The sequence below is a fragment of the Odocoileus virginianus genome, chromosome 26 (assembly GCF_023699985.2).
Source record: "Odocoileus virginianus isolate 20LAN1187 ecotype Illinois chromosome 26, Ovbor_1.2, whole genome shotgun sequence".
Taxonomy (NCBI): Eukaryota; Metazoa; Chordata; class Mammalia; order Artiodactyla; family Cervidae; genus Odocoileus; species Odocoileus virginianus.
This window is the reverse complement of record NC_069699.1, coordinates 2,724,060-2,743,919: the sequence shown is the minus strand read 5'-3', so window position 1 is coordinate 2,743,919 and position 19,860 is coordinate 2,724,060. Positions and strand designations below refer to the sequence as shown.

Sequence of the window (19,860 nt, the reverse complement as noted above, 5' to 3'; positions counted from 1 at the left end):
AGGATGAGATTGTTGGATGGCATCACTGCCTCAATGGACATGAGTCTGAACAAACTCCAGGAGATAGGGAAGGACAGGGAAGCCTGGTCCCTGCAGTCCATGGGGTTGTAAAGAGTCAGACACAACTTAGCAACTGAACAACAAAATACGTACTTATATATGTATATACACACATATATACATATACATACATATGTATGTACATACATACATATATATACATATATATATACACATGCATATATATACATATGGCTTCTCTGATAGTTCAGTTGGTAAAGAATCTGGCTGCAATGCAGGAGACCCTGGTTTGATTCCTAGGTCGGGAAGATCCACTGGAGAAGTGATAGGCTACCCACTCTAGTATTATTGGGCTTCCTTTGTGGCTCAGCTGGTAAAGAATCATAAAGAATTCACCTGCAATGCAGGAGACCTGTGTTCGATCCCCGGGAGTATGTATACACACACACACACACACACACATATATAATCTTTTCCAGATTCTTTTTTATAGGTTATTAGAAAATATCACATATATTTTATTGTGCTATGCAGTAGGACCTTGTTGTTTATTTATTTTATATATAATAACGTGTCTTTATTAACTCCTAATTTATCCCTCCATGCATTTACCCCTGTAACCATAAGTTTGTTTTCTATGTCTGTGACTCCTCCTGTTTGACAATATAAGTTTATTTGTATCATTTTTTTAAGATTCAAGTTCTATGTGATACTGCATTTGTCTTTCTCTATCTGGCTTACTGCAATTAGTATGATCATTTCTAGATTCATCCATGTTGCTGCCAATGGCCTTATTTCATTCTTTCTTTACACTGAGCAATATTCCATTGTATATATGTACCACATCTTCTTTATCCCTTCCTCTGTCAATGGACATTTAGGTGGCATATGTGTCTTGGCTATTGTAAACAGTGCTGCAATAAACACTGGGGTGCACGTATCTTTTTGAATTATGGTTTTCTCTGGATATATGCCCAGGAGTGGTACTGCTGGATCACCCAGCACCTCTATTTGAAGATGTTTTCAAAAGCACATTCCATCTGGGGTGCTCTAATTATTTTACGATTCAAATTTAAAAAAGAATATTTTCGAAGGTACATACACTCCTAGGAACCATAGAGAGGATGCACATTTTCCTGCACTGATGCAGACGGTGAACCGGAGCAGGACTGATGTCAAGGGTGTGAGACCTGTGCATTGCTGGAGCCCTGAGCCTGAAAAACGCCACTCGATTTAAAGCTCCGCTGTCACTGTCAATACATTTTAAACAAGGAGGTCTTCTATTTTTAATTTTCACTAGGACCCACAAATTACATAGCTGGTCCTGCTCAGACGAGAAAGCACAGGAAATTAATTTGACATAATATTCACGTATCAGATGCCCAGTGGATCCACATACTGTTATTTGGAAGAACATCTGAAGAGTGACTCACTTTTGTGTCCAAATGCAAAAGGAAAACTCTTTAAGCTTAATAATACCCAATGTTAACTAATAAAAACAAAAATGGCATTTTGGTCGATGTCTAATCACAGTGTCAACTACAAACTGGCACTTGCCACCTAACTCCGTAACATTTAGATCAGGTGCTGCTGCAGCTGCTGACGTTCAGACCCCCCTGAAAGGAGTTGAGGGTGAAGAGCAGAAATGAGGCACCCTGTGCTGGAACAAAAAATGACAGGGTAAGTCTCCAGACAGCTAGTTTCAGGAATTGACGTTATCAGCCCAGGGCTATCTCCTCATATCTGCAAAAGCACTGAAATCTATCATGGAGATGACTGCTCCTTGTGACTAGCAAAATCTGCAAAAAATGCATGCTTGATAGCATATGCTGCCCCTTCACCAAGATCACGTTTATACTGACCTTCCCCTCTACATTTTTGGAGCAGTGTCCCAGAGCTACCTGAGGTGCTATTCCTCGGCTGCCGTCCTCAATTTGCCCCCAAATAAAACTTAACTTGCAGCTCTCACATTATTTTTTTTTAACTCAACAACAGATTTCCCGAAATCAGAGGATATTTGGATTAGAAAGACAAGATGAACCATTCCCCATTTCAAATACTGAGGAGCAGCTAAGTACAATTTTGCTAACTCATTCAAGTTTTCTTTCCAGGGGAATATTTCACATCTTCCAACTTGTTATTTTTATTTTTGCTTTTAGGTAGGAAACTTCCATTTCTAGGACGCTAACTCATTCAAGTTTTCTTTCCAGGGGAATATTTCACATCTTCCAACTTGTTATTTTTATTTTTGCTTTTAGGTAGGAAAGTTCCATTTCTAGGAACAAAAGAATTCAAATTCTGCTTTCTCTCTGCCCAAAGGACCAACTCTCCATTGTCTCTTAGGGAAGATAACCTTCCCTCCAAGCAGAGACATGAATGGGAGAGGAAATGTAAACCCTTAATTTCTACAGATGTTACTTTATGGAATTTTTATTCCAGGAGAGCACCAGAATGAAAAGCTTAAGCCCCAGGGCCCCCTCCCTGCTCAATCTCTCTCCGGGTACTCATCTAGATAAAAGGCAGTTAAGAATCTAAAGCTTGTTTGCCAGGGTCCTACAAATCAAATCCTTCCTCTTTTGTCTTGAAAATGACATGGAATTCTAAATGAACACTGAAGCTGGATGGGAGTTAGTTGCGTGTGAGCTTGTGAACGCCACGTGGTAAGACTTCGGGACTGCAGAGGAAGCCAAAGAAGAAAGACAGGGGCTTCATCCCGTCCACCCACCTGGTTTGAAAGGCTCACATCTCCCCTTCTGGATGCGAGAATGATGGTCTTTTCTCGAGACTGTTTTCCAGCACCATCAAGCCATGTGGGGGCTGTTGGTGTAAACACAAGATGCCAGCACAGAGCGCTCACTCTGGCTTCACTCGGATTTAACTAAGTCAATGTCTGCAGGAGTCTTTAGAGACTCTTGTCTCTGAAAGAATAAATGCAATACAAGTCTGTTTTCTGGAGCTGCTGGCCCTGAGTGCCAAACCACGTTATGCGGCGCCAACCACCCAGAAGTGACAGTTTCATTTTTATATACAGGGCACATTTTAACAAGGCGAAGTCTTCCCAGCAAAGATGAGCATCGAGGAGCTGTGGAGTGGAGAGGCTCAGAGTGAGACCCATGAGCTCCGGGGGAGGGACTGCATTTGAAGGGCCACCTTAGGAAAAATGTGCCCATTTCCTTCTCCAGTTTCACAGTTAGCCTATTCGAAATGCCAGCCTAAGCCATCTGCAATCTGGCACATGCTCCACTTGAAACTGACCCGAGTCTTATCAAGTGGGTCTGAAAAGGGAGCATACCAGACAAAGCCGCCTGACCTGGGCCCCTTTGGATGGGCCACTGCACCCATTCTTTCTAGGTGGTACCTGAACCCTCTCACATCCCTCAGAAGAGCTCGAGTGCCAGCCAACCATTCACCTGTCGATGCATTAATTAGGTTCCTACAAGGCTCCAATCACTGTACAAAGCCTCAGGGTATTCTGTTAGGTCTGATGTTTAAATAGAAACACACATTAAAAGTCCTGTTTGACATTCTTTCTTGTCTCCACGCCTAGGAACCTGGCTTCATTCATTTGCAATGCACCACCGAATTGTGACTTCGAGAAAATTTCTTTTTTAACAACAGCTACTAAGAGGTGCTCGTTTCACAGCCAATGCAATCCTCACAGGCAAATTACATCAGATGAGAGCCTGCTTCAATATTAGAGTCCGACTTAACACAAAGAGGTGGAAAAGTACTGTATAAAACCATTTTCAGCCTATCTGTCTCACCTTCACGGAGAACCTCTCAGTATATTATCTTCAATCAATAAGCATGATTATGCATGTAGTTAAAACAAATTTTTCCTGTCATTTATGATGGTTAATGAGAGGCTTCCACTAATTGTGAAATTTTGTGATTTTGTGAATTTTTGTGATTTTGCAATCATAAGATCTGTACAAGTTATTGGCGACTTAGAACATACAGCTAGGCAAGCCAGTCACCTTTGCTTCCAGTAAGAGTTATGGAAAGGGTCAACATGAAAATATTTTTGGAAAAAAGCAAATTATCTCATTGACTACTTAAACCCTGGTAACAGAAGGAATCATAGTGAGTTTCAGGAAGAAAGAGGGGTGAAGGAGTTGAATTTCCTTCTGTTATTGCAATTCGTTTTCTTCCTTTGAGGTGCTTAACATCCTTAAGAGACAAGAGTCATAAATGTCAAGCCTTCCTGCCTCTTCCCTTTGAGGAAACTCTGACATCTTGGTGGCTCCTTGCTTAGCATCACAGTACATTCCTCTTAGGGAATGGAGCTGTGGACAACATTTGGCTCAGGAAAACCCACTCCAAAGTTTTAAAATCACATATATTCAGGACTAGAAATAGCCTCAGATATCAATTTCTACATGACACAGAGGAAGAAGGTGGTGACTTCTCTAAAGTCGAGTTATTGGATGAGCCTGCAAAGGAACTTTGGCCCTTGACGCTCAGTCCAATGGCTTGTTTGGAAGAAATGGGGCTCCATGGCTGGCCTCCTGTCATCCCTCCTGATTTCCTGCACTGATCTGCTTTCATCTTGTTGAAGCTGGGTGGGTCCTGCCATCCCCATGTCACGCAGCCACCGTTGACTAGAGCAGGTGTTCTCAGAAACGGAAATTATACCCTGAGCTTGTATAATGAGAAGGGTACTTCATCGCTGTGGTATTCTTTCCAAAACCTAGACATAACATGGATCCCATCATGCAGTAAACATCACAGAAACTTAGATCTGGAGACATTTTCCAGGATACCTTGCTGGGACTACTCATGGAAAACAAGGAAAGTCTGAGATGCTGTCAGAGACCAGAGTAGACTGATGAAAAAGACAACCAAATGCAAGATAGTACCAGGGACCAGATTCTGGAACAGAAAGAGGATTATCAGTGGAAACATCAGTGAAATTCATATAAATTCTGGCATTTAGTTAATAATACTGTACTGATGTCAGTTTATTAATTCTGACAAATATGTTATGGTAATGCAAATTGTGGACAATGGGGAAAATTGGATATAGGGTGTATAAAACCTGTGTATGCTCTTTGTAAAGCACTCTTTCTATATGCTCTTTCTATAAAACTAAATTTATTCCCAAATTTGAAAAGGCTTATTTTAAAAATGACTGTACTGCTGCGTGGGCGCAGGAGGGCCGAGAGGAGCTACTCCACGTTCAAGGTCAGGAGGGGCGGCCGTGAGGAGATATCCCTCGTCCAAGGTAAGGCGCAGCAGCTATGCTTTGCTGGAGCAGCTGTGAAGAGAGACCCCACGTCCAAGGTAAGAGAAACCCAAGTAAGACGGTAGGTGTTGCGAGAGGGCATCAGAGGGCAGAAACACTGAAACCATAATCACAGAAAACTAGCCAATCTGACCACAGGCCCACTTGTCTAACTCAGTGAAACTAAGCCATGCCGTGTGGAGCCACCCAAGACGGACCGGTTATGGTGGACAGGTCTGACAGAATGTGGTCCACTGGAGAAGGGAATGGCAAACCACTTCAGTATTCTTGCCTTGAGGACCCCATGAACAATATGAAAAGGTAAAATGATAGGATACTGAAAGAGGAACTCCCCAGGTCAGTAGGTGCCCAATATCCTACTGGAGCTCAGTGGAGAAATAACTCCAGAAAGAATGAGGGGATGGAGTCAAAGCAAAAACAATACCCCGTTGTGGATGGGACTGGTGATAGAAGCAAGGACTGATGCTGTAAAGAGCAATATTGCATAGGAACCTGGAATGTTAGGTCCATGAATCAAGGCAAATTGGAAATGGTCAAACAGGAGATGGCAAGAGTGAATGTCGACATTCTAGGAATCAGCGAACTAAAATGGACTGGAATGGGTGAATTTAACTCAGATGAGCATTATATCTACTACTGTGGGCAGGAATCCCTTAGAAGAAATGGAGTAGCCATCATGGTCAACAAAAGAGTCCGAAATGCAGTACTTGGATGCAACCTCAAAAACGACAGAAAGATCTCTGTTTGTTTCCAAGGCAAACCATTCAATATCATGGTAATCCAAGCCTACGCCCCAGCCAGTAGCACTGAAGAAGCTGAAGTTGAATGGTTCTATGAAGACCTACAAGACCTTTTAGAACTAACACCCAAAAAAGATGTCCTTTTCATTAGAGGGGGCTGGAATGCAAAAGTAGGAAGTCAAGAAACACCTGGAGTAACAGGCAAATTTGGCCTTGGAGTGCAGAATGAAGCAGGGCAAAGGATAATAGAGTTTTGCAAGAGAATGCACTGGTCACAGCAAACACCCTCTTTCAACAACACAAGAGAAGACTCTACACATGGACATCACCAGATGGTAAACACCGAAATCAGACTGATTATATTCTTTGCAGCCAAAGATGGAGAAGTTCTATACAGTCAGCAAAAACAAGGCCGGGAGCTGACTGTGGCTCAGATCATGAACTCCTTTTTGCCAAATTCAGACTTAAACTGAAGAAAGTAGGGATAACCACTGGACCATTCAGGTATGACCTAAATCAAATCCCTTATGACTATACAGTGGAAGTGAGAAATAGATTTAAGGGACTAGATCTTATAGACAGAGAGCCTGATGAACTATGGACAGAGGTTTGTGACATTGTACAGGAGACAGGGATCAAGACCATCCCCATGGAAAAGAAATGCAAAAAGGCAAAATGGTTGTCTGAGGAGGCCTTACAAATAGTTGTGAAACAAAGAGACGTGAAAAGCAAAGGAGAAAAGGAAAGACATTCCCATTTGAATGCAGAGTTCCAAAGAATAGCCAGGAGAGATAAGAAAGCCTTCCTCAGTGATCAATGCAAAGAAATAGAGGAAAACAACAGAATGGGGAAGACTAGAGATCTCTTCAAGAAAATTAGAGATACCAAGGGAACATTTCATGCAAAGATGGGCTCAATAAAGGACAGAAATGGTATGAACCTAACAGAAGCAGAAGTTATTAAGAAGAGGTGGCAAGAATACACTGAAGAGCTATATAAAAAAGATCTTCATGACCCAGATAACCATGATGGTGTGGTCATTCCCCTAGAGCCAGATCCTGGAATGTGAAGTCAAACTGGCCTTAGGAAGGATCACTACAAACAAAGCTACTGAAAGTGATGGAATTCCAGGGGAGCTGTTTCAAATCCTAAAAGATGATGCTTGAAAGTGCTGCATTCAATATGCCAGCAAATTTGGAAAACTCAGCAGTGGCCACAGGACTGGAAAAGGTCAGTTTTCATTCCAACCCAAAGAAAGGCAATGCCAAAGAATGCTCAAACTACCACACAATTGCACTCATCTCACACACTAGCAAAGTACTAGCTTTGCTAGTACTCCAAGCCAGGCTTCAACAGTACATGAACTGTGAACTTTCAGATGCTCCAGCTGGATTTAGAAAAAGCAAAGAAACCGGAAATCAAATTGCCAACATCTGTTGGATCATCGAAAAAGCAACAAAGTTCCAGAAGAACATCTACTTCTGCTTTACTAATTATGCCAAAGCCTTGGACTGTGTGGATCACAACAAATTGTGGAAAATTTTTCAGGAGATGAGAATACCAGATCACCTTACCTGCCTCCTGAGAAACCTGTATGCAGGTCAGGAAGCAACAGTTAGAACTAGACATGGAACAACAGACTGGTTCCAAATTGGGAAAGGAGTATGTCAAGGCTGTATATTGTCACCCTGCTTACTTAACTTATAAGTAGAGTACATCATGCAAAGTGCTTGGCTGGAAGAAGCATAAACTGGAATGAAGATTGCCAAGGAAAATATCAGTAACCTCAGATATGCATATGACACTATGCTTATGGCAGAAAGTGAAGAAGAATAAAGAGCCTCTTGATGAAAGTGAAAGAGGAGAGTGAAAAAGTTGGAAAAGAGGAAAAGTGAAAAATGTTGAGAACATTTTCAGAAAACAAAGATCATGGCATCTGGTTCCATCACTTCATGGCAAGTAGATGGGTAAACAATGGAACCAGTGACAGACTTTATTTTGGGGGCTCCAAAATCACTGCAGATGGTGACTTGCAGCCATGAAATTAAAAGACGCTTGCTTCTTGGAAGAAAAGTTATGACCAACATAGACAGCAAATTAAAAAGCAGAGACATTATTTTGCCAACAAAAGTCTGTCTAGTCAAAGCTATGGTTTTTCTAGTAGCCATGTATGAATGTGAGAGCTGGACTGTAAAGAAAGCTGAGCACTGAAGAATTGATGCTTTTGGACTATGGTGTTGGAAAAGACTATTGAGAGTCCCTTGGACTGCAAGGAGATCCAACCAGTCCATCCTAAAGGAGATCAGTCCTGAATATTCATTGGAAGGACTGATGCTGAAGCTGAAACTCCAATACTTTGGCCATCTGATGCAAAGAACTGACTCACTGGAAAAGACCCTGTGCTGGGAAGATTGAAGGCAGGAGGAGAAGGCGATGACCAAGGATGAGATGACTGGATGGCATCACTGACTCGATGCACATGACTTTTAGTGAGCTAGCAATGGTCAATGATTCAATCAAATTGTGTTTGTGTGATAAGACCTCCATAGACACCACTGAACAGGGTTTGCAGAGCTTATGGGTTGATGGACACATTGATGTGTTGGGAAGGTGGGACACCAGAGAGGGCAGAGAACCTCTGAGTCATTTCTCCCCTCCCCACTCCCTCTTCCCCATGCATCTTTTCTATTTGGCTGTTCCTGAGCTGTACATTTTCTGAAATACAAGTAAATATTTAAGTGTTTTCCCATGTTCTGTGGATAGTTGTAGTGAACTTTCAAGCCTGAGGAGTTTCAAGGGAACCCCCGAATTTGTAGTGGCGGGTTGCCTGATACCCTATGTGAGGTTGCTGTGTGAAGTGGGGTGCATCTTGTGGGACTGAGCCCTTGAACCCGTGCAGTCTGATAACTCTGAGTAGTGATGGTTAAAATGGAAATGAATTGTTAGACGCTCAGTTGGCATGAGAGAACTGGATAACTGGTGTGGGAAAATGATATGTACCTGATGTCAGAAAAATCCACATATTTGGTGTCAGAAATGAAGTCAGAAAAAACAGACATCACTGCATAGTTACTCTCGTTTGAGCAGCTGCTTTCTCTAAACAGACCCAGTCAGTTTGCCGTCGCTCCAATCTGAAGGAGGAGTAGCGGGTTGTATTTATTGCTGAGCTTGCACTGTTTTCTAGTTTATGTTTTAACAGTGGTGTCAAGGGGACTCATCTATGTGTACTGATGTTCCTCTTTAGCCCTCCCCCACGTCTTCCCTGCTCTATCCTATGCCCCAAAGAAATGGCACTTCCATGGACTATATTATCTTTACTCTGTCACTGGATGGCTTGTACTGGTGTCACGACTGGAGGCCTGGTGGAAACAGAGGTCCGGCTGGTCCTATTCGTCCTTCCTGCTCCGGAACCGCATCTGCCTGGCAGGGGTTACATCCCTCCCGGTCTGTGGTGGTGCCTCCAGGCGGTCCCTCCTGCAAGGCCCTGAGTCCCCCTGGACTCGGGGCACACACCGCCACCTGTTTTCTTCTCTCCGGGGGAAAGGCGTGCTCCGCAGCTCATCTTTGGGTGTCTCAGCTCCCCTTCATCAGCTCCCAGAGCTCTGTCACCCCTCTGAAAAGACTCCTCCACAGTAGGGTCTTCAGTTAGATTGTTTGGAATGAAGCCCTGTTTCCAGCCAGCACACTGATGGCTATCTCATAAAACTATAAGCAATCAGGAACAAAATTATACATGAGGCTGTGTCTTTCAAGATAAATGGAAGGAAAAACTATTTACTCACACTTAAGTCTGGGAGCTGCTTATTTCAGAATACCTGCCTGCCCCCAGCCAACATCCTTGTCTGGATGGATCATAAGCTAAATTTATCTTTTCACCATATATTACTAATATTTTCAAAAGGAACGTGATGAAGAGAACGGGAAAACAAATCAATTCAATATCAAAATTGAGATAAAGAAGGAATTGATAACTAGTATGTTCAGGTCTCACCATTCAATGCAACTGGAGTGTATTATCAGTTTTGATCAGTTTCTTTGAGCTGTAGCCATATTTCATTACTAGGTATTACTATCTGTTACATCTCTCTTCTTTTTTTCTCTTCTCGTTTTTTTTTTTTTTTTTTTGCTTTTTTTCTCTTTCCCAAACATGCGGAACTTGGCCTGACCTTGACTACCCTCCCTTTCCTTTGCTGGGATGGAGCGTTCCCCTCCGGCTCCACCAGGGACTCTCCTGCTGGTTCCTGCTCATCATTTGCATCTTGGGTTAAAGCTCTGTCCTCAGAGGCCTTTTCTGTCTTTGACTTCAAGCCTCTCATTTTTTTCACACTCTCTAGAGCACCCATATGCTTTATACTGTTTTTGTAACACTATTGTTAATATTCATCATTTGATATTTTATATTTGATGACATTCTTATTGTGTCCCCAAATCCTGCAGAATGCCAGTCAGTGAAAGGAAATGTTTTGTGTGTGCATGTGTATCTCTAATGATCACATGTGGAATAATCACTGGCATATTAGAGAAGGCAATGGCTAGCACTCCAGTATTCTGGCCTGGAGAATTCCATGGACAGAGGAGCCTGGCAGGCTACTGTCCATAGGGTCACAAAGAGTTGGACATGATTGAGCAACTAACGCTTTCACACTGGCTTATTAGTAGTACCCACATATTTAATGGGTGAGCTGAATGAATGGATGAATGAATGCATTTTACATATCAGGAAGGGAAGCTAGAGAGTTAACTAGTCCAAGGACACAAATAGGAAGAACAGAACAAAGATGCAAGCTAAGTGATTTCTGACCCATAAAGCCATGTGTATATCCGCACTTCATGGATGGTATTGTTACTTAGTCGCTAGGTCGTGTCTGACCCTTCTGTGACCCCATGGACTGTGTCTGCCAGGCTCCCTGTCCATGGGGTTTTCCAGGTAAGAACACTGGAGTGGATTGCCATTTCCTTCTCCAGGGGATCTTCCTGATGCAAGGATCAAACCCAAGTCTTCTGCACTGGCAGGCAGATTCTTTAGCACTGAGCCACCAGAGTTAGGGTGCTCCAGCTCACAGAAAGCTGAGTATGTCAGAAAGATATTAAATAAACGAGGATCACACATGTCTTCCAAACGATACTGCAAAGTGCTTCTCTTTACTGACCAGAAACTAACAGCCTACCTGAAATCCCCACAACCTTCAGGGTCCAAGAGTGCCTGTCATGGTTTGTACTTAGAGCAGGTAGAGGGTGAAGAGATCTTACAGTCCCTGAACACAGGAATGGCCCCCATTTCCAATTCCAAGGTAACAAATTTCTCCAATTTCAGTTTCACAGGGTGAATAGTACTCAGGAGCCTTCTTTCATTCTACCAACTCTGTCTTGGGAATAACGTCATTCCAATTTCAGCATAATAAAACAAGAAATTGTATGGTTTTTCTCTTTCTCTAAGTTTTTATAAAATCATGTATACAGCAAGATGGAAGCCCAGAGGATTTCAGAATAATAGATTATCCAGTGAAATTTAAGCCATTTGTTTGTTTAGTTGATAGACTGATTGGTTGGTTTGGGTTTTGAAACCTAGAGACCAAATATATGGAAAAGCAAGGATAGTGTTCTGCCTTCTTTAGTGATGACCATGATTTTCTGATGTTAAAAGACAGAAAGACAGAGGCAACGTGAAGAAACAGATGAAGACAAGCACACAGAACAAGAACAGAGATGAAGAAGCTAGAGGGTGGACCAGGGGTTTGCTCCTCCTTGGATCACATCTGCTGGCAATCGAGAGAGGAACTAAAATTACCAAAAGGAATAACATTCCTCCTCCTTTTCAACCTCAGCAAACACAATTCTAACCTGTTTCTGTGCAAACACAGCTGTAGTTTGGAGGTTAGTAATCACTAAGTTTACATTTTAGAGATTTTCTCTGCTCAAACTTGATTTCCTAGTTCCATGAATTTGAGAGAATGATGGTGAATGAACTGCCAAAACAGCAAGGGAGTAATATTAACACAAAGATACAATTAAGGTAGATAGAAGCAAAACATATCCCAGAGAATAAAATCACATTTAGATAAGCTTGATGGTCATTTTAAAGCATCACAGAGTTGCCTAAAAAGACAGTATTGGCATTTGCCTCATAATTTTAAAAAATTTCTTTATTTTCTTTATGTTTATCCTGAATTGGGGTTCTATTTCAGGAGGTGGGAAAAGATAGGGAGTAAGAAGTATCAGGGAGAGGACAATAAGTGAATAAAATTGCAATGATAATTAAAGTAATTAAAAGAAACTACAAAAAACATATTGTAATCCATTTATCCAGAGTTTTAATAGTCAGACTGATATTTGTCTTCCTATAACCATGATTTTTTTTTTTTTAACTTAGTGAAAAGAAAGAAGAACTGAAATGATTTACTTATAAAACCTGCCCGTTTGGTAGGAAGCGATAGAACACAGGGTTGCCCAGATGTTAAAAGTCATTCAAACAAAACTCCATGAGAATCAAATTAAGAGGACTGAGAGAGGTGAAAAAAACTGCAAAATAGAAAGGTCTCTGTGCTCAGCAGTCTCTCACGCTCTCTAGCTCACGAGGGAACAGTAAAGGCACTCCTTAAAGAGGGTCTACGTTCCCAGATGTTGAAGCTGGATTAATTGTGAACATTCACTCCTCATCCCTTCTCCATTTGGGGTCACTCTTTCCTGGCCCCTCGTAACACTCTTTCAATGTGATTTTTGTTAGAAAAATGGTCTCGTGTTTCTGGAAGTGGGAAGAGGATAGCGTGAGCACACAGTGCTGCCCCTCTAGAGCCGGGCTGATTTATGCTCAGATCCTCACGCTGGAAGGCAAGGCAGCCTGTTGGCACCCGCCACTTCTGCAGCGGTGGGCCTGACTGTCTGACTATCAGCATTCCCACCATAAACTTCTGCTTTTCGGAGTTTATGACTTGGCTATAAAATGCTGCCTGCAGCGGGGTGGATCTTACAAAATTGTTTTATGTTACAAGAATGGAAAAACAAAATAATAAAATAAAATAAAAGGTCTGTAATTTCAGACACTATCTAGTGCTTCTGGGACTTTAAAAAGCCTGTAATTGTGCTGTCTCTGCACTCTACTGGTGTTCAAATCAATGCTTTGAAGCTCAGTGGTTTAAATATAAAACGAAGATACCATCTTTACTTTGAAGAAGTGATTTTCAAAGACGGTGAATGTATAGCTTGCAAGTAAAATAACAATGAGGGGTTTTCTTTAGAGTCGAAGGAATTTCAGAATCTCTTGCACGTGAATCAAGAACTTCTGGAGAGAGTAGTATGGAAACATATACACTACCATATATAAAATGGACAGTCGGTGGGAATTTGTTGATTGACTCAGGGAACTCAAACTGGGGCTCTATGGCAACCTAAAGTGGTGGGAAATGGTGGGAGGGAGTTTCAAAAGGGAGGGGACGTGTGTATACCTATGGTGGATTCATGTTGCCCTATAGCAGAAACCAACACAATATTGTAAAGCAATTATCCTTCCATTAAAAATAAATAAATTAAGAAAAAAAGAACCACATCTGGAATTTTGTTTCCCAAGACAGAAAGGAAAAAAAAAAGCCCTGAGCTCACATCCTCCTAGAAGCACACCAAAATCACTATAATCCCTGTGATTTTGAGAACATGGGCTTTTGTTCATCTGTACCTGAACCTATTGGTAGGGTCTCCTGCTTATCTTCTGCAAGATTTTATATAGGATTTTAACTTCTCTTGCCCTCATTTTTTCTATAATTATAAAATGTGAATAATAATAATAAAACAATAATTAACTCAAAAAGTCAAACAACAAAAAAAAAGAAGGAACCAGAATGAAACAGGAGGGACAGAGTCACAGTAGAGTCAAGAACTGTGCCCATCTGTGGGCATGGATAACCATAAATAAGAGGGTAATTGCAACTGTGGAAGTTCTTCCCAAGGAGCAAGCGGTCTGAAACCTACATTAGACTCCCCAAGCTGGAACCCACACAACATCTGGGCTTGAAGGCCAGTGGGGCTTGCTTTTACATAAGGGCTGGAGGAAATAGAGACTCCGCTCTTAAAGAGAGCACACAAAATTTCACACACTCCAGGAACCGGGGCGGAAGCAGTCATTTGAAAGGAGCCTCAGTCAGACCCACCCACTGATCTTAGAGAGTCCCCTGGAGAGACAGGAGGCAACTGGGACTCCCCCTGTGGATGGAGAAGCTGGGAGCTCTTTATGCCTTAATAACACTGGTGCTGGAACGTGCCATAGTGGAAGCCTCCCTCTAGTATATTAGCCTCGGGACTCAGCTCTGCCCCCACTCACCAGCCTGTTGGCACCAGTACTGGAAGCCCGACTAACTGGGATGGGACCCAGCCCCATCCACCAGCAAACAGGCGCTGCAAGAAGCTCTGAGCCCACAGCCACACCTGGACATAGCCCTGTCTACCAGAGATCCTGGCGCCAAGTCCTTCACACCAACACACAGGGACTAGACCTGGAATCCCTAAGAACCTGCAGCCAGGGACTCTGCTATCTAGCCTGCCATATCAGAGGGCAGACGTCAGTCCCAGGACAACCGACAAAGCCTGCCACCTTCTGTGGCAGGACTTACCCACCCATTAGCAGGTCAGCACCAGTTCAGGCCCACAGACCAGCAGGCCGAAACAAGCCTCAAGACACTCCACACCCCACAGCAAGCTCTCTTAGAAACCACGCCTGGGCCCTACGGCCAGACCCCAGGACACAGCTCTGCCCCCCGGGGAGATGACACTGGCCATAGGACCTGGCTTTACTTTCCGCTTCCCAGGTGGCGCGAGTGATAAAGAACTCAGCTGCCAATGTAGTAGACATACAAGAGAGATGTGGGTTTGATCCCTGGGTCAGGAAGATCCCCTGGAAGAGGAAATGACAACCCACTCCAGTATTCTTACCCGGAGAATCCCATGGACAGAGGAGGCTGGTGGGCTGCAGTCCATGGCTCGTAGAAAGTCAGACATACTGAGTGATTAACACTTTAACTTTCTTTCACTCGCTGGTAGGCAGGCACCAGTCCTGGGACTCCTGGACCCTGACTTCGCCCATCAGTAAGCCAGCACTAGCCCCAGGGTCCCATCGGGTTCTGCTGCGAGCCACCTCATGACCCATCCCTGCCAGTCAGCAGCCTCTCCAAAGGGCAGGGCCTGGCAATCACCTGGACTGGGTGGAGCCATGGCAAGCGGACCACCCACAAGATGTCTCCCGCGAGGTCAGGAACACAACCAACCCACCAGATACACAGAAATAAAATAGCAATTTAAGAAAAAGCAGGCAACAGAAGAACATACTCCAAATGAAAGAACAGATGAAACTCAGAAGAAAAATTAAGTGGATATCTATCTGAGAAAGAGTTCAAGGTAACGTTAGCAAAGATGATCAAAGAACTTGGGAGATAATTAATACTGTTAAAATCACTCTGCATCCTAAGGCAATCTACAGATTCAGTGCAATCCCTATCAAAATGCCAATAACAATTATCACAGAAATAGGACAGATAATTTTAAATTTTTTATGGAAGCATAAAAGACCCCAAATAGCCAAAACAATCTTGAGAATAAAGAATAGATCTGGAAGGTGTCATGTTCCCTGACTTTAGGTTATAGTACAAAACTACAGAAATCAAAACAGTGAGGTGCTGGCATAAAAACAGATACATAGATCAGTGGAGCAGAATAGAGCCCAGAAGTAAATTCACACACTAATGGTCAATTCACCTACAGTTGTGTTGGGAAACCTGAACAGCTGCATGTAAAAAAAAAAAAGTGAAATTAGAAAATTTTCTCACATCATATACAAAATGTATTAAAGACCTAAATGTAAGACCAGAGGCCATAAAAAGGTCCTAGAAGAAAACATAGACAGAATACTCTTTGATGTAAATCACAGCAATTTTTGTGTGTGTGTGTGGATAATTCTAAGACCAAGAAAATAATAGCAAAATAAACAGACGGGGCCTAATTAAACTTTAAAGATTTTACACAGGAAAGGAAACCATTGACAAAAAGACAACCTTCTGAATGGAAGAAAATATTTGCAATTGATATGACTGATAAGGGCTTAATATCCAAAACATACAAATTCAATATATAAAAAAAAACCTCAATATCCAAAACTGAACTACTAGATTTTAAAATGGACACAAGTCCTGAATAGACATTTTTCACAAAAAGATGTCAAGATGGCCAACAAACAAATGAAAAGATGTTCCACATCACAAGTCAGCAGAGAGTTCTAAATCAAAACCACAATGTGATATTACCTCACATCTGTAAGAATGGTATCATCAAAGAACACGAATAGCAAATGTTGGCAAGATGTGGGGGAAAAGGAATTCTTGCACACTACTGTGGGCATGTCAGCTGGCACATGCACTGAAAAACAGAATGCAAAGTACTCAAAAACCTACAGACCAGAAATACCACGTGATCCTCAATCCCATTCATGTATGAACATCAGAAGAAAGCAAAACCAGTATTTCAAAAAGATATATGCACCCACACGTTCCTAGCAGTATTTTTATGATGACCAAGGCATGTAAAGAACTGTGTCCATCAATAATAGATGAATGAAGTTGTGTGTGTGTGTATATAAACATTTTTATATTAAGTTCATTAACTTTTTACTTGGAGTATAGTTGGCTTACACTGTTATATTAATCTCTGCTACACAGTAAAGTGACTCAGTTTTACACATATATACATTCTTTTTTAAATGTTCTTTTCCATTATGGTTTATTCCAGGAGACTGGATTATAAATCGTGTATATATAATGGGTGGATCCCAACTCAATCTGACTGATGGGAAGACGCCAAGAAGAGACTCAGAACAACACAAAGGGCAGACTGTGTGAAGATACAGGAAAAGAAGACCATCTATTGATACAAAATGCAGAGAGGAAACCAAACCCTACTGCCACCTTGATCTTGAACTTCTAGCCTCTAGAATTGAGAGAAAATATGTGTCTGTTGTTTAAAGCTACCTGGTCTGTTAAATTCTGCTATGACTGTCTGAATAAACTAATATATTCATACTTTGTACCAAAAATCTTTTGCTTAAAAATAATTCTTAAAAAAATAGACCTTCTTGGAAAAAGGTGTTCACTTGATGAATCTGAAACATTTCTTTCTCAGCAGCACCACACATGAAGGAGAAATTGATTTGTTAGAGAGAGGTTTGGGCCGGCAGGGATACGCTATGTGGAGTGGAGTGTGGCCGGCAGGCGTTCACTGAATCCTGCAGTGCCAAGCCTCCAAGATCAGCCAGTACCGTCTCCAAGAATGACCACGTTGGCAAATTTCAGAGACCCAGGTGGTCTGATTAGCTCTGCCTTGACCATTAAAATCAACAGTTAATAATGTTCTGAAAACTTGAATGCCTCATGAATATATTCAAGTCAGGGACATGTTCTTGATTCTGCTGACTTCTCTTCAAATCATAAGACATGCATCTTGTAGAGGTCTCCCAGGCTAGTATGTGTAGAACATTGTGTAGAAATTTAGACTTGGTCCATGACCTCCAGGAAGTCAAGGTGGAGATTAGTTAACAATTGTGTTTTCGTATCTTTCCGAGTGTGTTCACAGAACTTGGTTTGAGATGATTTTTCCGAGAGATGGCAGGGTTCCCCACAGGCAGACGTGCCTGTCTGCAAAGGGCTGGCTTCCAGATGACATGTAACATCCATCCATTCATTCACGTTGAGTCCGCTGAAGACACATAAACACACCCAACTGTGGAGACACGGCACTTCCTTTTCTTCTGTGCCGTGGAGCAGTTTCTTTCTCTCTGCAGTTTCCTTCACTTTGTTTTTTTTTTCCATGAAAGCACAGCAGGTACAACCATTTTAACTCCATTTCTGGCTGAGATCCCCTTTGGTAAACATTCCCTTAAAGTTAAAAAGAAAACTACTCGTCTTTTTCCAACAATGAGAAAAGTGCAATTTGTCCTTTTTTGTTTTGATTAAAACATCAAAAGCTCGCAGCAAGGGCCTCTTAAATGCAAATGCCCTCTTCACCTCCTCTTAGATTTCTGAGTTCCTTGGGACTTCCCAACAATTCCTGTTTTTCTGAATCTTCTCTCTTCCCCTGGCTGAGAAATTCTACCATCTAGTTCTTTGGAAATCAATGTTAAATCATGTGGATGCTTTGTTCAGCCTGTGGGGTCTTTGACTTTGGGGTTCTGAGCATTTATTACCCTTAGTGAGATTGACAGCATCTGATTTTATTGATCTACAGGCATAGAGAGGACTGGGAAAGTGTTAGGCATTTCATTATGACATGTGACAGATATAAACATTCTGTGTACATATTTTAGCAGGAACAACTTATTTAGAGTTGCATTGGAATTTTCTAACTCAAAGCAAAGATACAGAGTCAGTTTGATAAGCTACTTCTCTTTGAATATTCTACATTCCAGCACTATTCTAATGCTGGAAAGGGATGGAATTAAAAGTGAATACTCAGGAAAGAGCAGTTGTTTTACCTGGCAAAGCCAACGCCTCTGCTGACTCCATTAGCATCTCTTAGTATTCTCGTGGAAATGACATGTCCAAAGGGTTTCAGCATATTCTCAAGTTCCTGCTCATCCATAGAAATGGGGAGATTTGAGATGTATAGGTTTGTTGGGTCTTGCTCTTGTTGCTAAGGGAAAAAAGAAACACATGTGGTAAGTTCTGAATATAGAGAAACACTGCACAAATGGATACATTTTCCTTACATTGCCATCTAGATTCCAATCTCCAACATTCTGCTCAAGTTCTTTCAGTAAGGGCCGTATTTCTTTTCACTGAATTCCTAAGGGCCAGAATGCTTCTCATAGAAACAATGTCATCTGTGACAACCAAGGTTTCTGTCCAGTCTCCCTTAGAAAAGACTAATGAACTTTTATTGTAACTGAACAAAGGTATTGGGCTTCCCTGGTGGCTCAGAGGGTAAAGTGTCTGCCTGCAATGCAGGAGACCCGGATTCAATCCCCGGGTTGGGAAGATCCCCTGGAGAAGGAAATGGCAACCCACTCCAGTACTCTTGTCTGGAAAATTCCATGGACTGAGGAGCCTGGTAGGCTACAGTCCCATGGGGTCGCAAAGAGTCGGACACGACTGAGCGACTTCACTCACAAACATGTATATTCTATGACCACTAACCGGTGGTTCTATAACCAGTCTAATTGCCTTCACCACTAGTTACTAATGTTGCATTTAGAGACTGATCATAGTCGTGTGTGCGTGCGTGCTAAGTAACTTCAGTCGTGTCCAACTCTTTGTGACACTATAGACCATAGCCTGCTAGGCTCCTCTGTCTGTAGGATTCTCCAGGCAAGAATACTGGAGAGGGTTGCCATGACCTCCTCCAGGGGATCTTCCCAACCCAGGGATTCAACCCACATCTCTTACATCTCCTGCATTGGCAGGTGGGTTCTTTACCAGTAGTGCTACCTGGGAAGCCTGTCACAACACACTAGGCATTGTTTAAAATCCTTGATCAAGACTATTTCATTCAATATTCCCAGTATATATAATTGTTACTATTTTAAAGAGGACAAAATTGAGCCATAGCTTGTCTAAGATACACAGCTCGTAAACGTCAAAGCCAGGGCTGAAACCTGGGGGGCACTCCCCAAATTCGGGGGTTTCCCTGTCTTACTATATTGCTTTCCACTGAATCAATGGGGGAAAAGAAGTATGGTCCTAGAACATCATTTATCATCGGCCTCAGCATCAGTTGGGAACTTGCCAGTGATGTAAATTCTCAGGACCCACCCCAGGATCAGAAACTTGAGGGTGGGCCAAATGACCTGTGTTTTGAGAGACCCTTCAGGTAATCTCTGATGATCGC

At 42.2% G+C, this 19,860-nt stretch overlaps 1 protein-coding gene across 14 annotated transcripts in view; it reads right to left on the bottom strand.

Annotated features, from left to right (window-relative positions):
• The window catches only part of RBMS3 (RNA binding motif single stranded interacting protein 3), a 1,589,121-nt gene that overhangs the window by 277,999 nt on the left and 1,291,262 nt on the right, over window positions 1-19,860 (bottom strand). For all 14 annotated transcript variants that reach the window (XM_070455283.1, XM_070455285.1, XM_070455287.1 and 11 more), the window contains one exon: window positions 18,509-18,666. In XM_070455283.1, the coding sequence (XP_070311384.1) occupies window positions 18,509-18,666 (158 nt within the window). The remainder of the gene's footprint in view (window positions 1-18,508; window positions 18,667-19,860) is intronic.